Raw genomic sequence first — 24,384 nt, 5'->3', positions numbered from 1 at the left:
TCTCATAACTTGCATAATCTGGAAATTGCAATATTGCAAACCTTCTTTAAAAGGTTACAGAAATATCTGATTTTGGACCATGTTATGGGCACTGATTTGTTATCTCATTCATAAGGGAAGGAAATGTACAACATCAGTGGTGGTGAAAACACAGACTGTTTTGCCATCTAGTTCATAGCTCCCTGGACTCTCCATGGATGATTGTCTATGAGTCTGTGGACCCCAAGTGAAGGATCTTTGCTCTGCAGACCTGAACCAAAGAACTATTGAGGACAGAGAAGGAAGGGCTAGTGGGCTACTCCACATTGGCATTTCCTAGGTCTGTTGGAGCAGGGTATTGAGATAGGGGATGCTGGTTTACTGTAGTCCATCACAAGCCAGAGTCCCGAGTTGTGTCACTGTAGAGTCATGTGACCTGATCCTTTGTAGCTCTAAGGTAGGCTGTTAGCCGTCTCTCCGCTGAGACTGATTAGAACCATTGTCAGAGACTGTGTCTATTTATTCTTCAGCCTTCTACATACTTGCCCTTTTATTTGTTTGAAAGAAATTCTGTCTTTTGAAAAAGAGTTGTAACCTTACTAGTGGGGAAATAGAAAGGGAGAGGGACATGGGTACACACACACACACACACACACGCACACGCACACGCACACGCACGCACACACACACGCACACACACGGTGGGGGGGGCAGGTAGCAATGAAACATCTTGAGTTCCTGTGTCTATGTGACCTATTAAGGTTCTCTTTCCAAAGAAGTTACTTTAACATATAGAAACAGATTTTTTTTAATGTTTGGTTATTTATTCTTAACCCCCTTTAGCAAAAAATTAAGATAGATTGACAATAATAGTACATAAGATATACTAGGAAATGTCAAGCAGACATAACTGGAAAACGAACTTGGAAAACAAGAATGTTGGTCATGTTGAACCAAAAGAATGTTTATGCAGTGATGTGGTTAAAATGGAAAGTCAAGAACCAATGTAATGCCTTAAAATTTGGTTAAATCAAGGATGGATCACTCGTGTAGTAAAATAGCGTGAATCACTAAAAACAGAAATATGTATTTTAGGGCTGACGGGTAGATGTGGAGGGACTGAGAGGTGAGTGGGACTGGGGTGAATGATGTGAAATTTCCGAAGAATAAATAAGGAATTATGTTTAAAATAAAAAAGAAATATGTTCTTGACATCCCATATTTACATGCATTAAGTGAAAAATACAGTTTCCAAGCGAGCAGCTGGCCTGCTTGAGCCTATTCTGCGTCCACTCAGAGGTCATTCTCTGCACAGATCTCAGCGTGGCAGTAGTGGCTCTCGCTCTTTCTACCCTCCTCTTTTGGTTTTCTATTTGCCTTAGCTATCTTTCTAAGTTTTAACAGGCTTATGTTTCTAAGGCAGTTTTGAAGAGTTTACGTTTGTTTTCTTATTTTAAAAGAGAAGGTTACACCAGTGTATTAGTCTCTGATCCTTCTCCTCAGAGGGCTGAGAGATTAGAGTTGAGAGTTAAAAGTCAGCCTGGGTTGTAGAGCGGGCCACTGACTCAGAAAGGACACAAATAAGGAAAGGGGAGGAGGATAAGGAGAATGGTTACAGCTGACAAAGGCAGAAGCACATGCGTACAAGCTCCAGGCAGGCTGTATGCTCTGCTCATCCTGTTTTAGCAGCCCAAGCCAAGAGGGAAACCTAGTCATTTAAAACTCTTCTCAGGGTCTATGATCACTGTGACCCAGTAGCCTGGAAGTATCGGAGGCCATCATAAGGAGTTCTGAATATGATGTATACATAAGAATCCATTAGAAGGTATTAAGAGAAATGACATGAGCTGTCTTTCACATTTAAGAAGTTCACAAGGGACCTGGAGAGGAAGCACACCAGTCCCTGAGAGGTTCTAGATGTGATGGACTTGGGCCGACAAGAGGAATGCCATTTTTAGTCACTTGCTCTAAATTATCCCCTAGTGGAACTGAGGAGATAGAGCATCAGTAAAGCATGAGGTCTTGAGTTCATCCCCAAAATCCTAGAAAAAATGCTGGGCCTGGTCGTACACACTTGAACATTAGTACTGGAGAGGCAGAACTGACCACCCAGTGAGCCTGAGTGGATGAGCTCAGGTATATGAGAGACCCTGTCTCAGAGAAGGTGGATGGCGTTCTAGAGGATGGCATCTGAGGTTGTCCTCTGGCTGCCACTTGCATGTTCATGCGTGTGGACCCACACACATGAGTGGGCACAGACATTCACATACTCACACGTGCACACAGACTACCTTCTTCTTTAAGTGGCACAGTGGTGCTCTGATCCATAGTTTGAGTTGTTCTGTCTTTAAGTATTTCAAAGTAAACACTTTTGCTCTAACTGTGATGAGTTTTCTGATTTCTCAAATCTTGACTAGTATTCCCTAAGATGGAAAACATTCTTACACTTCAATATTTTTATGCTGTGTGTAAAAATAGATAGCAAGTCATTTATCTTCTGTGAGTGATTTTTTTAAAGTTGTATAATTTTGGATCTTCAAATGTAAAAATTGGTTAATCACAGTATCTGTAAAGTAATGTATTTTACATCTTTAAAAATCTTCATCTGCTGCCTCTGGAAAGAGAGCTGATGAGCAGGCTAAGGTGAAGGCTGGAGTGTACAGCAAATCTGTGAATCCTAGACAGCTGTGCCAAATCCCACTCCTTTGCTAAGAGCTGAGCTGAGCGACAGGGGACTTTAATTACAGCAGCTTTTAGGAGGACGGAGGAAATGAAGGAAAAACAGAAGAACATTTGGCCTTGTTGGCCTAACTCGTGTTCTGATGTTCATCTAATTAAATCCCCATCTTTTCTTTACTCAGGGATCAATGAACAAGGACTCTACCGAATTGTGGGGGTCAACTCCAGAGTGCAGAAGTTGCTGAGTGTCTTGATGGGTAAGTGCAGCAGTGGCCTTGCCAGGCAGGTCCCTTTGGCAGCCTACTCCAAGATTTCCAGCTTGCTAGCTAGCCTCTGGGGTAGAAATCAATATGCAAGTGTTGATGCCCAGAAATCTGCCGTACTTGTGGTGGCTGTGGGCATTAACAGAAAAGAGGCTCAGAGTGGGCCTCTGCAAGACTAAAATGAAATGATAGGACTAAACACCACACCCAGTCTTCAGACTCAGCACCCAGCCCAACTGCTGCTTGGTTAGTCATGTGACTGTCACACCCTACTCAGTCTTTAATAGCTCATGACTCCTTCTGTCCTCTTTCGAGTCAGGTATTCAATAGGGCACACCCTATGCCCAAGAAAGGGCATCTTTCTAGCCTGTGAGGATCTCAGGGGCCTCATGTTCCTCATACTGAGGGTGTCATGTAACTCTCAGATAAAATTTTTATATGTGCAGATAAAACTCAAGATCCCCTTTGCTTCTAGACTTCAGGCTCTCACTTGAGCGGTAGAGCCTCCCCTGTCCCTGGCTGATGTATAAATAGAAAGTCACTACCTCCAAATGTGCAGTGTTTGAATCAAAATCTGTGAGCCAAAGTTGCCTAGGCTGCAGATACCCTGTATTTTTAGCTATGCAGCCAACTTCAGTGAGTCACATGGATCTAAATGTCAAACAGATCAAATTTCATAGATCAGGGGCTGTTGTCCATGTCCACAAAAGCCCAAGCCTGGTACTTGGGAAGATTGACTCTTATTTCGACCTCTACGTTGGCATCATAGGCAAGGGCCTGCTCTTGTGTTGTCATTTCTTTGTCATTCCAGTTTCTGCAGATAGCTTTCATTTGTGCAGAAGTCTGTTCCTTTAATGGACTAGAATGAGCCACTCACTGTTGTGTTCAAAAACTCCATAGCATTATGACTTACACCAGGACCTGCTGTTTGAAACCATGGTATCTGGGAGGCATTTCTACACTTAGTTTCCACTTTTCAGTTCAGATTTGGGATACAGTTAGTTCTTTTTTTTAAATTATTTTTTAAGACAATTGTAAGGTACACATGAATTGTTTAAAAAAAACAACACAAATGGGTATTTGGTACCCTTTATCCAATTTCCTCCACTGATAGCATTGTACCTGGCTGTGTTTCAATACCACAACCAAGTTACTGGCATTTCTACAGTCAAAATGCAGAGCGTTTCTACCCCTATAATGGCCTTGCCATGCCCCTTTATGTCTACTCCCTGCTTACCTCCTCACACAATCCCTAACACTGGCGACCGGTAATCTATTCCTTTTTTCCATTTAATTTTGTCACTTTGAAAGTACTTGTTATATAAATAGAATAATAGAATATGTAAGTTTGGGAGGTGTCTCTCTTTTTAGTGAGCTTAATTATTTCCAGATTTTTATCAACTTGTTGTATATATCACTACTTGTTAATATCTTTTTTAATTATTGAGTAGTATTCTGTTTTATGGGCATGCCACAGTTTAGTCATTCACCCACTGTAGAACTTCTGAGTTGTTTCCACTTTTAGGCTCTAACGAATAAAGCTGCTTTAGATAGTTAAATAGAAGATTTTATGTGAGCATATGTTTGTTCTCATAGGATAAGTGCCCAAGAGTGCTATTGCTGGACCAAATGTTGGTATGGCTTAATTTTGAGAAATCCTCATATAAGGAGGAATTAAGAGTTTAATAGGTGACAACCTCCAGTCTTTGTTTTCTGCTTAGCATCTGTAGCAGATTGTTCAATGAGAGTGATGTTAAGTTTTAGAAAGAACTTCCACCTTTCTCCGGAGTCCTGGTAGGCTGAGAGGTGCACACATCTGAAAGTTAGCACCTACTGTGACTTGGATCTGGAGATGGAATAGTGAAGGAAAGAGAACTCAGACTGAGCGAATCTGAGCAACGACAGTATGGCCAGAGTCTATTGATGCTGCAGGATTGTTCTGTAATGTCTGAGAGTGCTACTTGAGGCTGGAAGAGGGCGGTTAGTACTGAGCAGCTAAGGTGGTCTTTTTTTGCTGAGGTGTTTAGTAACTTTTTTCTAATCTCTCAAATGAAATAATGCTCTATTAAATGTTCTAAAAGTTATATGCAATCATGGTGAGAGTCAGGTTTAGAATAGTTCACAGAAAAAAAGGCATTTGCTTATGTAGCTGGACCAACTTTGGTGCCATCTTTACTCTGAGCCAATTCCCTTCTTTCTAGTTTCTTATTATCTGTGTCCTCTGTTGGCCTTGCCTTTGGCTTTGCTCTTTCTGGGAGTGTCCCAGATAGACCCAGGCATTGCAGTCCTTGGAGCTTGCATCATCCAAAAGAGTGTCTTTCGGGTGACAGTTTTGGCAGAAGGCCACAGGGAGGACTTTGATTGGCTAGTGTGAACCATTCACATGATAAACTTTTCATTTTGGAGCTAATCATATTGTCCTCAACAGATGGACGTAGATGGCCTGGAGCCTGTGCCTCTATCTGGGCCTGAGGGTAGAGATGAGGTTAAACCACCAAAACCCATGAACTGAGTAAGATCGTCGATGAGAAAACAGTGGACTATTTTCCTGAAGTTGCCACTGTGTTAATGCAGTGCACCTGACATAGCACTAGCAAGATTAGATTCCCGCATTAGGTGACAGAATGTGGAGTATGTATGTGACCGTAGAAGGGCCCTAGAAGATGGCAATAGGTAAGACAGAGCATACCTCATCTAGGGCTAAACCAAAAAGCTGGGGCTCTGTGTCCAATATTATGTATAAAGAGATCACCAAATGAGGCTTCAAATACAGTTCAAGATGATAATGGGAGGAGATACCATTGAAAAGAAATGCAGTGTTTTAGAAGAGTGCTAGTCTCAAGTGTTCCACTTTGGGTAAAAGAGATGCTCTGGAAGGCAGTGGTTCTAACCACTGCTCTCAACAGCCTTCTAACACGGTATTGTTCTTGCTATTTTCCTTAGTTGGCCTAGGTATAGAGAGAAGTGATCATGACCATCTAAAGAATGTCATGAAAGAGTAATAACTATCACCGACAGTCACAAGTCCATCATCTCGGGGGTGGATAAACAAATTATGGCACATCCAGAACACTGAATAGGGCTTGGTAACAAAGCAATTTAGCTACTACGCATGTAACAGCGTGACTGGATTTGAGGCATATTATACCATGTGCAAATGTTGCCAGGGGGTGAAGGTTATGGAAGAGGAGTAACTAATGGGGCTTCAGGAGCTCTGGGGGGTAGAGTTATTTAGGTTATAAACCTGAGAAAGCGTGGAACTGTGTGGTTATAGAGGAGTTAAGTGTACCTCAGTAATACTCACTTTAGACACACACACACACACACACACACACACACACACACACACACACAGAGTAGTATTGTACATGCTCTCATCCTCCCTGTCAAAAATGCAAATTAAAACAATGAGATAACTTTAAAAATCAAAAACCAAAAAATCTCTTTGATAATACCAAAGTCCAACTGCACATCATTATGAGGGTGTGATTAGTAGTCACAAGTAGATTAAAGATTCACACCTTCATGCCTACATTTTTACATAGGTACCTGAGATGTGAGCTCAAGTCTTTATGATTGCTTATCAGGCACCTTAGCCATCCAATCATCTCTGAAACCTTCATCGAGTTCCTTTCTCTGTTGGTGATCCAAGTGGTTTTCAGGAACTGGTTTGGTGTGCCCTTAAGACAGCTTGCGGTTAGAAGCACAGCTTCCACTCTGCGTGCCCTGATTTTCAGGGTTCATATGGTAGTGGGTGGAAGAGCAGACCTGGTCCCCACTCATCAATCACACGCCCTCTTCAGCACTGCTGCGCTCTCTGTGGATGTATGTCTCACTAAGCTCTCCCATGGCTGGGGAACAGGGTGGGGAGAAATGCTCAGCATTCTATAGACTTTGAAAACCATGCCCCAGAGATGGTCAGATGCCACCAGGAAGTGTCCATTAAGCAAAGGGAACCTCAGGAAGAAGGCATGGAAACAGGCCACTCTTTTGGAAATGGGGTAGCTGGGGTGGTTGTATCCAATTTAGCTTGGATATTAAATGAATTAAAATGGACACATTCATGTTGTGAGCCTTGCCTCATCAGTGCTATAAAAAACCTTTCAGCCGGACTGTAATTTAACTCTCCTCCCTGTAATGTTACACAATTCTCCTATGGTTACAGAGCCCGGAAAAGTGGAAGCTAATGATTAGTTTGCTAAATGCGGTTTGTGGAACAGTTCATGACTCTCAGACCTGCCAACTGCTGCTGATGTCGCTTCATGCTCCTTTTTCTGGGGTGGAAGTTGGCTTGTTCCTCAGGAAAAATGTACAGTGACATTTGTCTTTAATCCAAAACCAACAAGTGTGGCAGTGCTCATGCCAAACACAGGGCCTGGATGCATAGACTTCTGCAGTCTGCTATCTGTCTGTCTGTCTGCATGAGGAAAACAGGAAACTTCAGATGACAGAGAAGGAAAAGGAAGTCTCAGATCAGGACAGTGGGAAAAGTACATTTTCAAACCTTTAAGGATATTGGTTGTAGTAGAACTTGTGTGGGACTTGTCACTCTATGAAAACGGTCCTTCTTTGTTTCATGCTTAAAGAAAGTCATATTGCCCATGGTCACTTGTGAGGATTGCACAAGTGTCCTGCCTCCAGGAGTGGCAAAGTTTGTAAGCAAAAGTGCTTCTCTGCTTCTTCTGTAAATACATGGCAGAGGGACACCCTGCACAGCTGAAATTGTGCACTCTCTTGGGAATCACAGTTAAATTCTTAAGCCATTCATGAGTATTTGACCTCATCCCACTAGGACAAATGTGGGTTTTCTCATCAAACAGAAAAGTGTGTCTGGTGACTCATCTCCTTTCCCAGTGGAAATGCACTTAGCCCCGTAGGCAGAAACTCTTGCTTGGTGTTCAGTCTTGGGAACTATTGAGAAAGAGGTAGTCCGGTTTCAGTCTCTATTTACCTGGCGTGCCATTTAAATAGCAAACTGGAAAACCAGATCTAAACCACTGTGTGCCTTTTCTTCCTCTTTCAAAAGATGGGACAATTAATTAAAGGCACACCACTTCTCTGGTTCCTTGTGACTGGCTCAGGAATGGCCCAAGATCTGAGTCAAGGGGTGGGAGCTGGCTTGTTTGTTTAAAAGAGTATGCCTAGGTTCAAGTGCCGAACCTGTTTTCCACACCCCACAGTCTCTTTTCTGGCTCTGTTTGGAGGTTTTCTCTGAGGTTCTACGTGGTAGCACTTGGCACTTCCATAACCTTCCACCCGCAAGCACATCAGACAGTGTCTTGTCTCCTAGAAAAGTCATGGACTTTGTGGTCCCACACCATCCCTGAATCGGTCTCAGTACCCCAGGTTGTGCCTTTGAGCTGCCTGTCCTGACTTCACTTCCCAACCCTAGAAGGAGTAATAGAACATCCCAGTGGAAGTTGAGGCTTTGTGCAGAAAGGAAAGAAGGCGTGAGCTGGGCTTGCGGGACATGTCTCATGCAGTCTTTAGGAAGGGCAGGCTTTGCCTCCACTCACCGAAACGCTCTACTTCTCCTTATCCATTTGTATGTGTCCTGCCCCCTAGTGACAGTGGTGTTCGATGATCTATGAAGCTGTCCATCCTCCTGACCTCTGACTTCTATCTCTCACCTGTCTCTGTGCTGCTCAACACAGCTTCGTGAACTTTCTTCTTTAGCAATGTGTTTGTTTAAAATACATTTGCTTAAGGGTGCATGCAAGAAGAGGCTGGCTGAAAAGGAAACTAGCAGGAGCCAGCACAGTGGTGACGGTACTCACTCTACTTAAGCTGGGCTCCAGTCGATTGAAAAAATACTATAAAAGTAATGGAATCAACCCATACAACAATTCGGAAACTGTAAAAGCCACAGGTCTTACCACTTTAACACAGTCATTAGTGAAATTTGAAAGTGTTAACTGTTAGCCTCGTCTATGTTTCTCAGAAGTGTTTGAATTTTTTTCTTACCATTAAATAATACCAGCACTTTTCATGTCCTAAGTCATCAGTATCATGTAAATGGCAACAAGATATTCCATCACGGAGGTATATTGTAATTCACTTAACCATTTTTCTCTGGTTAGACCTTTAGACAGTCTCTTTCTTTCGTTTTCTCCACTGTTTTAAAGAAGAATGTGCCATGAACGTGTCTGGTTGGTAGCTCGGCTCACCCTGAGGTGAAGTGGGGAGGAATGGAATTGTTTGGAGGATCTGAGCATTTCCTGACTCAAACTGATACATATTGTCAAATTCCTTTTCAGTCTGTTGCATTGATATCAGATGCCTCCAGCTGTTTATGTACTGAGCACCGAGCACCTTCAGCATATTATTGTAATGATCGATATTTGGATTTTTGAACATCTCTCTGGTGCCACAGGCAAAATAAATGTCTCTTTTTTACTTTAATTTTCATTTTTCTCGTCAGTGAGGAGGCCGAGTGCTTTCATGTCTCATGTGTGGACATTTGCTGTTAATGTATTCTATACTTTATTTACTTCATTATGTTCTCTTCATTTTAGATCCCAAAGCAGCCTCTGAGTCAGAAACTGACATCTGTGCGGAATGGGAGATAAAGACCGTCACAAGTGCTCTGAAGACCTACCTGAGGTGGGGATTTCCACTTGTGAGCAGCGAGCCACTTAGCATGCTGTCGGGAAGAAAACACTTTTATTTGCAGCCTCCAGAGAGCTGCTGGGGGGGTGTTTAAGATGTGGAAACAGCTTCTGTGTGGGAGCATTAAGTTCAGCCAGTCAGGCTGATCATAAATTGCTCAGGGTTGATGGGCTGTCACTGTGTGATGGTACCATGAGCGATTTAGAAAGCCCTGCTGTTAATGAGATGTATTAAGATGATTAGCCTTAGACATGCCCTAAACTGTGGCCTCCACTGAATTATCTGTTAGGAAAACAAGAGCTCATGTCACTCCTTTCAACAGACTTGATCACATACCCAGTTGATTGTCACTGTTTTGTTTTTTATACAGAATATATTGCTTACATTGGTCCTTAAAAATGAGAAGGTAGATGTGGGAAAATTACCACTTGGAAACTACCTTTTGGTCTCTGCTGGTGTCGTTAAAATAAATAAAAAGAGGAGGAAGGGAGAGAGAAAGGAAAACTTAACCTGTACTCTTATCTATTATTATATACAATATCATAGCTTCCCCCAACCCCTTATTTGGACTATTGGCTCACTGCTCCCCCCCCCCGTCTCTGTCTCTGACACACACACACACACACACACACACACACACAGTGTGAGTGATCTCTGAAACTTACACTCAGTAGGAACACTGTAATTCTATGTTGTAGTTATACAGGAAGATGGGTTGTAGTCTTAAGCAGGAGAACTGCAATCATCTGTTGAGTAAGCCTGTATATAGGCTTTATGAAGAAACATGTGGCTAGGCAGCAAAGGAGATCACAGAAAAGGAGTTGGTAATGCAGGCTTAATTTGGGGCAGTGAGAAAGTGAGATGCTGTGCAAAGGGGTGACTAAGAGTTGAGTCAAGGAAGCTGGGCTGATGAATGAAATTTGAGCCACAAATGATGAAGTGTTTGATTATTGTTTGAAATATAAGAAAAAGCTTTTTTGTAGTTAATCATGTTCATACACAGTTGATACAATGTCCTGTATCCCTTTAGTACTTTAGAGTAATACTCTTCTTGGAAGCAAAACACCTACATGAATTTTTTTATAGTATTTCTAGAAGCACTGATTTCAACAACAAGCTTCTGAGAAAATGAGTGTCTAAGGCCGGCTGATGGAGACATGTGGCTAGTTGCTTGTTTCTCAGACATGCTGTAATGTGTTCTTGCTTGTGGGTGACTCACTGACTGAAAGGGGGTCTTTGGGTTTGTGCTGAACTTCTGTATCAGCCCTTGCTGCTCTGTGACTGATGCATGTAAGCACCTGTAACCCAGCATCTGGGAGGTAGAAGAACGATAGTGAATTCCCGATCAGCTTCTGTAACACAGCAAGATGCTGGTGGTGGGGCAGAGGTGAAGGAAATGGGAAGCTGAGGATTTCAGGGAAAAGGTCCCATGCTTTCATTCAGCACTGCTGCATCAAGGGCTGCTGTTTCTCAGTGTGCTGTGTGGAAGAGCCATGCTATGCTGTTTGGCAATATTCAGGATGCTGCCAAGCAAGAGTGGTCATCTTACTGTGGAAATGACTCGTCTGTGTCTATGCATTGTATTCTAGAATGCTTCCAGGACCACTCATGATGTACCAGTTTCAAAGAAGTTTCATCAAAGCGGCAAGTAAGCATCTTTGGTTGAAGTTTCAAGGAGAAAAAGAATAGATTTTTCTATTTCGAGGAACATACAGAATCCCAAAATAAATACTGTCTAGCCTGCCACATTCTACATGTAGAATGTCTGCAGGCAAGCTTATGAAATGGAATCAAGACTCACTACCACTTTGACTTTACAGTGGAAGAGACAAACTTCAGAGGTGTTTTTCTTGGCTGAGAAGGAGGGGAATAGAAGTAAGGAGAGAGGAGTCAAAGGCAGTTTTGCCTTTCTAGTTTTGATTATTGGAGTTGTAACTTCTTGGGTTTTTTCCCCACTCCTAAAGTAACATCCTACAGAATGAACCAGACATTGTACATCTCCTAAATTGAGCCTCGGAAGTGTTTCCCTTAGTATGACACCATTTATATAACTTCCCAGTTATTTTTCCACCATGTCTTCCATTTACAGCTTCTGATCACTCTTTGGTGCTATCATCGAGGCCCCTAGTTCATATTACTGGTATTGAAATACATAGGGATTAGGCTCAAGCTACCTGAAGTATATTGGAATCTGTCTACGTGGGGCAGTAATGGGGCAGTTAGATTCTCTGTCAGATTTAAACCTGGCAGGACTGGTCTTGGTATTATGATGCACATAGCTTGTGCTTTTCCATGGTTCCTTTTGGCCTTTGGGGTTTGTTTACCCTGGTAACACTACTGGCTTAATTTTACAGTACCTAATGTTCTGATAGCCTTATACACTTTCGTTTGTCCTCTTCAACAAGGAGGGGAAAGGCATGGGGGAATAAAGAAGGTGTTTATGTAAATTCTTTCTCAGGAGAAATTCCAAACCCATAGCAACCATTCTCTAATTAAACCTCACATCAGTTCTATAAATAAATGTGGTGAATATTAGCAATCTATTTCCCAAGTTTAATCTGAAGGTGACAGGCTATGTTATAAGTATTGAGTGACAGAAAGATTTAAATATTGTATCTATTACTGCTTTCTTTCCACTAGGCTGGTGTATTGCACTTAAGCACAGTGGTGATTTCTTTGATGCCTTTGGACACCTTATTTTGAAATTTGAGACCTTTGTAATGTTCGCATAAGATCTGTTTACCACTTTACAAGTGCATAAAGTTCCTTCTTTCCTTGAAATGAAGCTGGCCCTCTAGGGAGCCAACTGCTCCCGTGTTTGTTCCCTCCCTGGGTGTGCAGTTGACCAGCTCCATTTCATCACAGTCATTATTTGGATGAACTCTGATACAGAAACCACATTGAGAGGCCTTTCAGAGCCAGCCATGCTGGTCCTAAGCATGCACGCAAGACAGAGTTGTAAATCCTCGAGAACATCTTCCCTGTGTCAGTGCTGAGGCTTTAGTTTCCCTTGGTCTTGTCTTGTCCAGTCACTTAGCTGTGACTCCCATAAAACATTACCCTTTCCTTCCCAGAGCTGGAAAACCAAGAAACCCGAGTCTCTGAGATCCACAGCCTTGTTCATCGACTCCCAGAGAAGAATCGGCAGATGTTGCAGCTGCTCATGAACCACCTGGCAAAGTAGGTTCCTCTCCTACTGCCTCTCTTCCCTCACCCCAAAGAGTTGTGACCTTCACAGTGAGGTCACATGTCTGTCTGTCTCCTGCTGCTGTGTCAGGTAGGCCGGAGGCTCGGGAAAGAAGCAGGTGCTGTGGTAACTGCAGAGAACATACTTAGTTCCAGGTAGCCTTGGCCATGGCCTGCAGAGGGCCACAGTGTAGGTCACTAGAGGTTGCGGGGGATTTTGCTCTTGTGGTGTTCAAGGGCAATTCATAGTATATCAGCCATTATGTCAGGTCACCTGGAGCTTTGGGGTTCTAGATCTTCTTTTGATGATTGGGGAAGAGCAATATGTTGTATGGTTACAGAATTTGGATTTTGAACAAATAGTCATGGTGGTGGGTGAATGTGTAGAGTTTACTCACCCATAAATGTAACAAGAATTCTTCCCACCAGCATGGTCCCAGAGCCGCGTCAGTCCCAAGTGAACACACAGGACACTATATTAATTATGAAGCTGTTGGCCATTTTCTATGGTTTCTTAATGGCTAGCTCTGATTTAATTATTAAACCATAATTACTAATATATATTTTTATAAGGTCTTATCTTACTGAGAATGCCAGACTTGCATCCTATCCTCCCAGGATCACATGACGACTCCCTACTCTTGACTACGTTTCCCAGAATTTTCCTTGACTCTTAGTCCCACCTATCTTGCTTCCCTATTGGCCAGCAGTGCTTGATTTATCAACCAGTAGGACAAACATATACACAGAAGGACTTTCCCCCATCACATAAAGCCCTAAACTTACCAATTGATATGCTGTAATTCTGCCCTGCAGTGCTCTGCTCATGCCTTTATACCAATCCTTTGGGGTCAGTTGATACTCCTCTATGGGAGATTGTCATGGGTAGCTCTAATATACCTGTCATGCGCTTGATGTTACCTTTCATGGGGAGGTGGCACACATGTGTCTACCGTAAATAAAGATTTACAAGGCTATTATAAAGAATCAAAAATGTTGTGAGTGTTGGTAAGAAACAAGTGGTCACAGTCAAGGAATTTTCCACTATTGAGCTTTTTTCTTTCCTTTTTGTGATGCCATATCAGACTGTATATTTAAAAATAATTAGGAAGCACGGTTTAGAACATGTGAGCTTGCAGAGAGAATGTCCCCAAAATGTCAAAAGAACCCTGTTGACATTTGCTTAAAGTAACAGGAGTATGGCTTCAGAAAACAGCTCCTGATGCTCTGATACAAATTTGGTGCTGCTTCTGTACATCCCCAAGTCAGGCATCTGCCACCTTGAAAGCTGGTTCCTATTGTTACAAACAGAACTTTGCATACCTCAGGCAGACACTGAAATGGGAGGCTCCAGATGCACATTCAGCTGAGTTCATGAAGGGTGCCTATGAGTGGGCAGTGGCCCCTGAATCTGCAGGAGGCTGCGCCGTCAGCTGGGAGCAGCTGGAAAGCAGAAGGGTTGGAAACGAGACTAAAACAGTGTGATTGGAACGATCTTAGTTGGGTCGAGAGTTAATGGTGATCCATCAGAACCCACATTGAAATTCTTAAGACTCTTTCAGAAGAAAAGGGTTAAAACAATAAAAACAGTCCATCCTCTGCCAACTTAATACAGCTAGACAGAATATAGAGTTGTGCCAATGGTCTTACTTCTTGCCTTTTAACCAATTTATACAAATATATATATATATATATATATATATATATATGTATATATATGTTTTGTTGTGTTTTGTTTTCTGGGGTTGTTTATTCCATTGCATGTCTGGAGCCTTTTGTATTATTTGATGACAGTTGTGTTTCCTGATGTTTACACATTTGATGACTCCAAGTATGTTCCATACCCCCACACATATCATTCACAGTGGCTCATCCTTAACTGTAACAGTGTCTGTGCTCTGTAGGAGGATTTCAAAGCACTTTATATACATCAATGGTCACTATTAAAAGTAGCCTTTCACAGCTGGCTTTCCCAAAGCACTTACTGATACATGAATCTTACTCTTTGTTTTGATGCAATTACCCCTGTATTACTAGGCACACAAAGGTAGAACCTTATCTTGCCTCTCACAGGAGGTACTGTATTGCTTAGGATGCTTTAGGGTTCAATAAAGAGAAAACCTAATTTATGTCATCACAAAATGTCAATCCTGAGAGCTGGTTAATTTGTGGCTTCTGAACGACTTGGGTTATTTCCTGCTCAGCCCGCCTCCTCTCAGAGTCATGAGATGTTACATTGTCCCCGAACATCAGTTCTTGTCAGAAAAAGAAGAAGCCTGGTTTCTCCTTGAGCCTCTTTAGGAGTTAAGATGATGCTTCCCAAAATGTTCTCCAGAACTTGGTGTCCACAGTTTTTAATTTTTTTGGTCCAAAGCAATTATCATCAATGAGAAGGGAGTCATCATGATTAGGTTATAACAGAACCTTTACCTGGGCTGCTCTGGGAGGAGCAGCACTAGAAGGAAAGCAGAGCTTCCTGCAGGTAGCTCAGAGCCCCCTGTAGGCTGGCACAGTGTCTTCTCCATGTAGCCTTAGTGAAATACCTTCAGCAGATGCTAAGTTTGCTAGTGATATTTCTGTGGTGTGCTGACTCAGTCAGGGCACGTGGGACCAAACAGCTAATTTCTGCAGTTTGGGCTCCTATATACCAAATTATGAGGTTTGGGTGTAAAGAAGGCATAAGAAGGGCAGAATTGACTCTGTGCTATGCCCTCCCATTTCTGGTTATTTTAATCAATCTATTATCTGATATTTATTTTGATCATCCGTCATGTTGTAACTTTCTGAAAGGACAACAGTGTAGCAGTTGCAGCATTCATGACAGAATAATGGGGGCAGGCAAATGCTTGGCTCAAAAGAAAGAAAGGCTTTCTTTTTGGCAGAAGTTTCTAAGGATCTGGTGGCTTAGATTTTTTTACTCAGCCCTATGACTGAAGCCTGAGTACTTGCATCCTTGAAAATCAAGAAGAAAGTATTCATATTTATTTTAGGATCTAAAAACAGTGGGTTGAGCTCATGTAGAAATGCTTGTGGTTACAAGCCAAGGTAGGACTTGGCTCCAAAAAGGGTAGGACCTAATGGCTAAATAGCATTCCATGGTATTCTTAAGGGGTCGGAATAAAAGGAGGTGGGCACTAATACATGACACTGGCACATATTTGACATATATACTTTCTCCATCCCAAGCTTCAAAGATAAAATTCAAAAGGAACTTTGAACTACATGAGAAATGCTAGTGTTTTCTTTGCCACCAATGCTACTCCAAGCCAAATAGCTGTGAGAATTTATAGTTGCATTTGCTGCATTTTTTCTGATACAATTGCTATCTGAGATGGATGCTCCTGTGGCTTCTCAGGCTACTGTTCCATCAGCCATGTACCCCATCTCTCAAACCTATGTTCTTTCTAGTAGCCACTGGACATCCTACTGCTGCCAGTATGGAATTGCATGGCTGCTGGGCCACTGGTGATTGTGGCTTGAAGCCCGTGGACCATATCATGGATGCTAGCATAGGTTGGCCTCCACTGCCAGGTCTGGCTAGTTTTGATCGAACCACTCTATTTCTTGAATCCATGTTCTTCTATTTTTATCACTAACTCCCCTAGCTACCAGGCCTTCCCAGGCTGCTAGTAAAACCTTCTCCCTGGTTGTGGTAGCTGGCTCCCCTCTAGTTCAGCTCCCCTCCAGTGTGACCCCTTAGGTAGACAACATGGAACATAGTGTGTTTCGATATGCAATTTCTCTGCTATAAAAAATGATTAAAAACTTTAAGGCAGTTTCTTCATTATGATGAAATCCTCCACACAGTCTTAGCCCCTTTGGACTTTGAAACTCTGTGTCTTTGTTTCTCTATTATGGAATGCATTGTCGGCAGACATCTAGGGATGTTGGTGGAGTTAAAACATGAGTCGTCTCATGGTTATTCCTCAGTATCTTCCCTGATCCATCTTTTTCCTTTTGCAGCCCTTCCCTTCCTTCTGGAATGGCTGCTTTGTAGTCCCTGCCTGCCCAAAGCTACCTCACTCTAGCTTCAGCACGGATCCCACGCTTCAGCCCACAAGATTCCTTCTTGCTTCAAGCACCTCTCTTTCCTGGGCTCCCATTATCCTCTGTGGTTCCCTTTTTATGTGTATCGCTTTCTGCCCAAGGCACAGTTTGCTGAACGTCTCTTATTTCCATTAGATCAGAAGCCCCTGGGGGTGGCCAGTCTGTTTCCTATGCCATTCTTTCTTACCTAGAAGTTCCAAACTGGTCTCTGGCTGGAACAGGCCACATGTGTCCTGTTCTGTGGCACCGCCATACATTGTCGCTTAAAAATCTGAACAGGTTTCAGACACTTTTAAAGGGGATAACTTTACCAGAAAAATGCTAGTGTCTGTGTTAGCAGTTGACTAGAGCCGAGGAGAAGTCATGCTATGTGCCAGAGTGTGCTTCTCCAGTTTGCCGTGCTCCTTCAGAGCCCCATGGTCTCCTGTGCCTGGCCCGGTTCTTATGCCGCCTTCCTGCACAGTCACAGAGCATGCGTTTGGTTTCACTACCGGTCTGCTTCTCTCCAAAGGTAGAACCTGGTGATCGGGTAAACAAACAGGCAGAAATGGGCTGGCAGAATTGCTGACCCGGCTGACTGCCTCCTGTAGTTTTTCCTCATGATGCAGAGGGTACTGCTTCCAATCGTTTCCAGGCTTACAAGGCAAGGAGGAGTAGTTCTGTTCTGTTTGTTTGTCTTAAGACTAATGATTTTCAAAAGACCCTCTCCAGCTATTTTTGGCAGAGCTGAAGGAAAACTTATTTGAAGGGACACAGCAGAGAAGAGAGCCACCCATTTTAAAGCAAACAGACAGCTTATCAGGTTAAATTAATGGGAAGACAAAAATAATCAGAGATCAACCCTTATTTAATCCCATTGTCAAACACTTTCAGCTTAAGAATTTCGTGGTCTGTGGCTTTCAGGGTTAGGTGAAAGAAAGATACAAGTCTGATTTTTTTTGTCTTAAAAGAAAAGAATCAAGGAACTTTGCTAGTGTGTCTTTTGTCTTTCTCATCCCACGGAGCACCCATCCCCAAGGTTATTTTCTGAGTTTTGTTTCTCTGTTCACTTTATACACGAGGTTCTTCTTGTTCAAGAGATGTCTATGTGCACATGTACACTTCACTTTACTTTGGGCCAGAGGACTGAGCATCTCGCTCTCCCTAGCAGAAGATGAGCTAGCCCAGGGCCAGCTGGAAGAAAGAGCCGTTATATCTGGTTTCAGGTCCCATCTTACAGCAAACCTCACACTTCTCTGTGAAGATTTAGGGCCTCCATGATTCAGTTCCAGGGAACAAGCACCTGCTCCTCAGAGCAAGTCCAGCAGAGTTGATTTCCATGGAAAGATGGCTTTTACTCCCTCCCCCCTCCTGCTTCGTGGTGTCACAAGGCTGGTTTCATCTCAGAAGCAGCTGTGTTTACTGCAGTTTAATAATTCTTAATTTCCGGAAGGGGGACACATTATATCACAAAGTCTCATCTTAGTCTGCATGATCTGGAAATTTGAAGTGTTTCTGTTTGTAGAAGACTGGCTTTCCTTCTGGAAATTCAGTTTCATTGCCGTCCCGGCTACATTCCTGTATTGGACCACACCGTCTATGGTGAAGGGCATCCTCTGCTGCCCAGATTATCACCGAGTGCCATCTTTTACATCACTGAAACCTGTATCTCCCTGTGAGGAAGACTGCTTCCATGCAGCTTCCTTCCCCCTAAGGAGGTACTTGGTACTTTTTGCAGTTTAACTCATATACGGTTGGAAAAAAGAATAAGATTTGACCCACCCTGTGTGCCCTCTGCTTTGTACGGAGACATTCTCCTTTGAGCAGCTCAGCATCCTGATCTTGTTTCCAATTCTGTAATATAAATATAAGCCTGTTTTTTCCCTCATCCTACTCAATGGATGGGAAAATAACCCAAAATGTTTGGTCTTGCTGGTGTACTGCAAGGTCTTCCTGCACACTTGAAGGTGTACAACATTGGGTCCAACTTTGTTAAAGTCGGGCCTTCAGCGAGAAAATAGAAAATCCTAGGCTTCAAAGTAGAAGTGGCGTTGATTTTTTTTTTTTAGTTGTAAGTAACAAAAGTTAGCTTTGAGCAACTTAAGATATGTGTAAAAGAGGGAAGTTTATGGGGAGGTTTCTGGGACACTGACGTAATTGAAAGCAGAGTTGAACCATCAGGCATTGCAAAGCTGGCTTGAGGTTCCTCCTGCTGTCTGGCATTGCTCTTTGCATTTTCCTCAGCCACCACCTCTTCTTCTAGATGATCATCCCAGATTTCATTTCTTACTTGACAGAAGAAATAGATTCACTTAGAACTTCTATCACCAGATTAACACCTATGCATGTGTTTGTGCCAACCATCCTGTGTTCCCTGTGTTCCTGTGGTCTGTGATGCTCATCCTGTGGCTATACAGCCAATAAGATGGGGATTCATTCATTCATTCATTCATTCATTCATTCAGCTCTCCTCTTGTCCTCTGTCTTTCACATTGGCACATACTTAAAAAGTAAGAAAACAAGAACTGAAAAGACCCTCCTTAGCCCCACACCCTCTGTAGACAGCATCCCATTTCTTTACATTCTGAGAGCTTCTCAAATAGTTGTGTGTGGTCGCTGTTCACAACTCCTGTCTTCCTGTTCATTCTTCTTTCCTGCGCAGGCTTTCTGCCCCATACCCCCTGGAAGTACCTTGTAAAGTGTTCCCTGTGACTTAGTGTTGTTGAGTCAGCTTTGGACCTCCCTTCTTTCTTACTCTTCCTGCCTTGAAAGGCCTGTTTCCACAAGCTTCTAGGACATCACATTCTACTGATTTCCTTAAGTGCTATTTCTCCATCTTGCTTGCTGTATCTAGGATGTAGTCAGTTAGCCCTCAGGGATGACTCCCCTTCTGTCTCCCTCTCTTAAGATGTCTTCCTCAGCAGGTCAGAGAATTGCGTTCCCCACCCACCTGCATTTCTTAATTCTCCCACAGTATGTGTTGCCATCACATAGACTCTGTGTGTAACTTACTTGGCTACTGTTACCGTCATCTTCTGAATATGAGCTCTGTGAGTTGGCAAAGGCCATCTGACCAGCACTGCTGTGTCCCTGACATCTAGACAGTGCTTTGCCTGTAAGTGTAGGTAGTTGGTGATAAGCTGTAGAATGAGTAAATGAAGGAAAGGCTAAAATGTGTCAGAGAAAGTGTGGGGAGTCTCCTGCAGTGAAATGACTTGCTTCTGTTGTCTTGTGGTGCATAGTCACCACTCCTAGCACAAGGAGTTGTAGCTGGTCTCAGGCAATGCAGCCATAGGCTATTCAGCTGCAACCCTCATATGTCATGAGTGAAGGCACCCAACTGGAAATTTCCAAAAAATAAATGGATACTGTACTTGCCATCCTCAAAGGATGCTGGGTAAACAAAACAAAACAAAAAAATCAGTTACACAGTATCTTAGTGTTGACTGAAATTCCATTCTTTGCCACAAAGAATGTCTAGTTTACATTAGAAACTTAAGGGCCTGGCACAAATACTACCTGTCTGGGGCATCTGAGCAACTGGAGTGTGCATCATTATGTGGAGATAGCAATCATAATAAAAATACAACACACCGTTTTCTTATTCTTCTAATATCTTGGTGTATGTCCTGGCTCCCCAGAATGACTGATTGTGATTTTACATTAGCTGGCACTTCACAAGGGTCTAGCCTCCCTTCTCTACTTATCTTTGGGCACACCCTGGACCCAGAACATCTGTAGTGATGTTTGATAGAATGAAGATATTACTTAGTTCACCAGTTTCTCAGAACTGGGCACACTTATTTTGTATTTGCTTAAGTCACTAGGAAGATTGGGGCCTTCCATATCTTCCCATCTAGCTGCCTGGTCAGGCTCTCTCATCCTCTGAAGTATCGTTTTGTCACTTTAAGAGGTACACTTTCTTTCTAAATAGAGCTGCCATATAAACGATTTTGCACACCACCTACTTACGAGCTTCTTTCCCCAAATTATTCCTTATTTACAATGTCATTCTCCCCAGCCTTAGCCAAATGGCTAGCAAAGTAGAAAACAGTGACAAAGATGTAACTGTCTCGGTGTGGCATCAGTTTGTTTTGATTCTTGACATGGGAGTTGGTGATCAAGTCTGTTCTGATACCCCAGAAATGGAAAGTAAGTCTTATGCAGATGTGTGATGCCTCCTTCCCCTGCAGGTGCTCCCTTCAGGTGGCAATGCAATGCAAACCTAAATTCCTAACTTCCCTGGAAAAGTGCTTTTTAAAAAGAAAAATAAAACTTCCACATAGATTGCTTTTCGTAAGTGCAGTTTCTGTTACATACTCCGTGTTTTTAAGTGGCTGCCTCCTATCTGTGTGTTCTCGGATTGCCAGCCCACTGACCACGATGTTCTCCAGGGTTACTGATGCCTAAGATTGGCTCCGGAAGAGACATGGCTGGAACTACAGTGAGAGGGACAGTTGTCCTTCTGATTCCCTTCAGTGTGGATTATTCTTTTGTAGCATTTGCCGAGGACAAGGCGAGTTGCTACGTATTTATTTCTATTAGGTGGTAATAGGGAATAATTTGGCCTTACTGAGTTTCTCTTCCTGTTTCTTTTCAAACTTGCTTCATGCCAAGTTTTGAGCTGGTTTACCAACTCTTTAAGTTTCTTCAGCAATAGATTTAGAAGGATTATTTTTAATATAACCTAAAAAATGTACTTACATATAACACACACACACACATACACACTGTACTCAAGGAAAACAGTGTTCAAGGTAGCCACGGTATTCTAACTTGGGCTTTCTTCTCTTGGCTTCTTTATTTTGAAATTTTTATATAATTACCAGGTATGCTATTTAAACAGTTATAATTATTTTTAATGAGAGGAGCAGGCTCTGACTCTGAGCCCCTTTTAACTTAGAAGATATCTATAACTTCATGTAGCGGGGTTGGGTGGGACAGAGACAGGACAGTCATTTCAGACAGAATGCCTTTTGTCTGCCTTGTTCCCTGTCCCTTGTCTGTACCTCTCTCACCGGCACCTCTGCCAGGGAGAGGGCTGAGTTAACAGCCCTAGAAATGGAAACGCCTTGTCATTTGGGAAGTTTTGTACTCTGTTTGCCTGCTTGATTTTTCTCTATTAGTTTCGCCATGACTGCTAATGGTGTCACTTTATTTTCCTGACTTCTTTAACCATTACTCAAATAAGAGTTTTGTATGATTAGTTTAAAATTAAAGTAAAATAGCCACAAAATCACACTCCTGATGGGTCAGCTTGCTTTGCATCAATCCTACACTCCTGTTTCCTCTTAGTCTGTCCTGGCTTATGATCCCTGTGTTTTCCCCCATCTACCCCTCTGTCATATCTGTTAGAGTAGTAATTGGAACTCCCTGATGCTTGTGTTGGTATGACCCACATGCCAAGAATAGTTTTCTTTATTTTATAATAATTTTAAAAACTAAAGGAGAACGATATTTTATGACAAAAGAGAATTATCTGAAATTCAAGTTTTAGTTTTACCAGAACACAGCCTCATTCATTTGCTTCCATATTGTCTATGGAAGTCTTTAAGCCACAGTGACAGGTTAGAATATTACAATAGAAGGCATAATAGCCTGCAAAGACCAAAATATTTCTCAGCCAATCCTATAGAAGAAAACGTAGGCTGCATGTTCTTATTTCAGTAGATGCCGTGTTGCTAAGACCCATTCAGAATGGCTCACTTCTTTATCAGTTCTGTGATTGACTGGTTGGCTAACTGCCTCCAGACACACTATGTTAATGGGACCTCTCTACTGGAGACAGGAACTCAACTCAGAGAGGAAGCAGGGTCTGTTCACAGGTAAACTGTACCACATTGCTGGACGCCAAGGCCTAGGTGAGGTACATCGTAAAAGAGCCCGGCTCTGCGTGAGAAAACAAGGGGCAAAGACCACACAGTGTGGAGAAAGGGAAGTGGGGCCTAAAGCTGTGGTTTATTTATTTATTTTTGGTTACTTTTAACTTTACAGAGCTATGCAAATAAGCATTGTTTGTGCTGATTAGAATTCATGAGCATATTCATGAAGTGATATTTTTGAAGAGTATTATTGATTATCTACTTATCAGAAAGGGACAGTAGACTTTTAGGTTAAAATTAACAGCTAGAATTTGTTTTGAGGGCTTTAAAAATATGTCTTGGTTCATTTAACATTAGCCACACTATTAGGGAGTGTGTGTGTGTGTGTGTGTGTGTGTGTGTGTGTGTGTGTGTGTGTGTGTGTGTGTAGATCACTAAGTAGATCACTAAGCCCTTTCCTCAGCCATAGTGTAACAAGGAGGGCCAGAAGCGATTTTAGTTTTAAGGAGCTTTGAACTGTTTTCTCTTTCCTATAATCATAGTCTGCCCATGAAATACTCAGAGGTTTTTTTTTATGATTGCCTTTATTTTCATTATATTTTTTTATTTAAATTAGAAACATGCTTGCTTCACATGTCAATCCCAGCTCCCTCTCCCACCCCTCCTCTTTTGCCCCTCCCCTGGTCCCCCAATCCCCACACCATTCCCCAGGGAGAGTGAGGCCCGCCATGGGGAATCTCCAGAATCTGTCATTTCATCTGAGGCAGGGCCGAAGTCCTCCCCCATGTGTCCAGGCTGAGAGAGCATCCCTCCAGGTGGAATGGGCTCCCAAAGTTTGTTTGTATGCCATGGTAAACACTGATCTACTACCCAAAGGCCCCAGAGATTGCCAAGGCCTCCTCACTGACCCTACATTCAGGGGGTCTGGATCAGTCCCATGCTGGTCTCTCAGCTATCAGTCTGGGGTCCATGAGCTCCCCCTTGTCAGGTCAGCTGTCTTTGTGGGTTTCACCAGTATGATCTTTTTCTTTTCTTTTCTTTTCTTTTCTTTTCTTTTCTTTTGGGGGGGTTTCGAGACAGAGTTTCTCTGTATTGTTTTGGTGACTGTCCTGGAACTTACTCTGTACACCAGGCTGGCCTCGAACTCGCAGAGATCCGCCTGCCTCTGCCTCCCGAGTACTGGGATTAAAGGTATGCGCCACTAATGTCCTGCACCAGTATGGTCTTGAACCCTTTGCTCATCATGCCTCCCTCTAGTCACTGGGTTCCAGGAGTTCAGTTCAGTGTTGAGCTGTGTTTGCCTCTGCTTCCATCAGTCACTGGATGAAGGCTCTAGGATGGCATATAAGGTAGTCCTCAATCTCATTATCGGGGAAGGGCATTTAAGGTAGTCTCTCCACTATTGCATAGTTTGCCAATTGGTGTCATCGTTGTAGATCCCTGGAAATCTCACTAGTGTCAGCTCTCTCCTCAAACCTATAATGACTTCTTCTATTATGGTGTCTCTCATCCTGTTCTCTGTTCTTCTCCCGACTCAACCTTCCTGCTTCAACATGTCTTCCTCTCCCCTCCTTTTCTCCCCCTCTTTTCTCCCCCTCTTTTTGCGGGTTCCTTCTCCCCTCTACCCATATTCCCAATCTGCTCAGGAGACCTTGCCTCATTCCCCTTCTCTGGGGTACGTCTCTGTTTCCCAGGCAATGGGGTTGTAGGCTGGCACTCCCCTGATCCATGTCTAAAATCCATATATGAGTGAGTACATACCATGTTTGTCTTTTTGTGACTGGGTTACCTCACTCAGGATGGTTTCTTCTAGTGCCATC

General features: G+C 42.8%; 1 protein-coding gene across 1 annotated transcript in view; it reads left to right on the top strand.

The window, feature by feature from the left end:
* Positions 1-24,384, top strand: part of Arhgap26 (Rho GTPase activating protein 26) — a 381,582-nt gene that overhangs the window by 221,983 nt on the left and 135,215 nt on the right. The window contains 4 exon segments of the mRNA XM_021226648.2: positions 2,841-2,915; positions 9,437-9,524; positions 11,120-11,178; positions 12,605-12,710. Coding sequence (XP_021082307.1) covers positions 2,841-2,915; positions 9,437-9,524; positions 11,120-11,178; positions 12,605-12,710 — 328 coding nt within the window.

The sequence above is a fragment of the Mesocricetus auratus genome, unplaced genomic scaffold, assembly GCF_017639785.1.
Source record: "Mesocricetus auratus isolate SY011 unplaced genomic scaffold, BCM_Maur_2.0 Super-Scaffold_6730, whole genome shotgun sequence".
Classification (NCBI taxonomy): domain Eukaryota; kingdom Metazoa; phylum Chordata; class Mammalia; order Rodentia; family Cricetidae; genus Mesocricetus; species Mesocricetus auratus.
The sequence above is the reverse complement of the archived record's forward strand: the minus strand, read 5'-3'. Positions and strand labels throughout refer to the sequence as shown.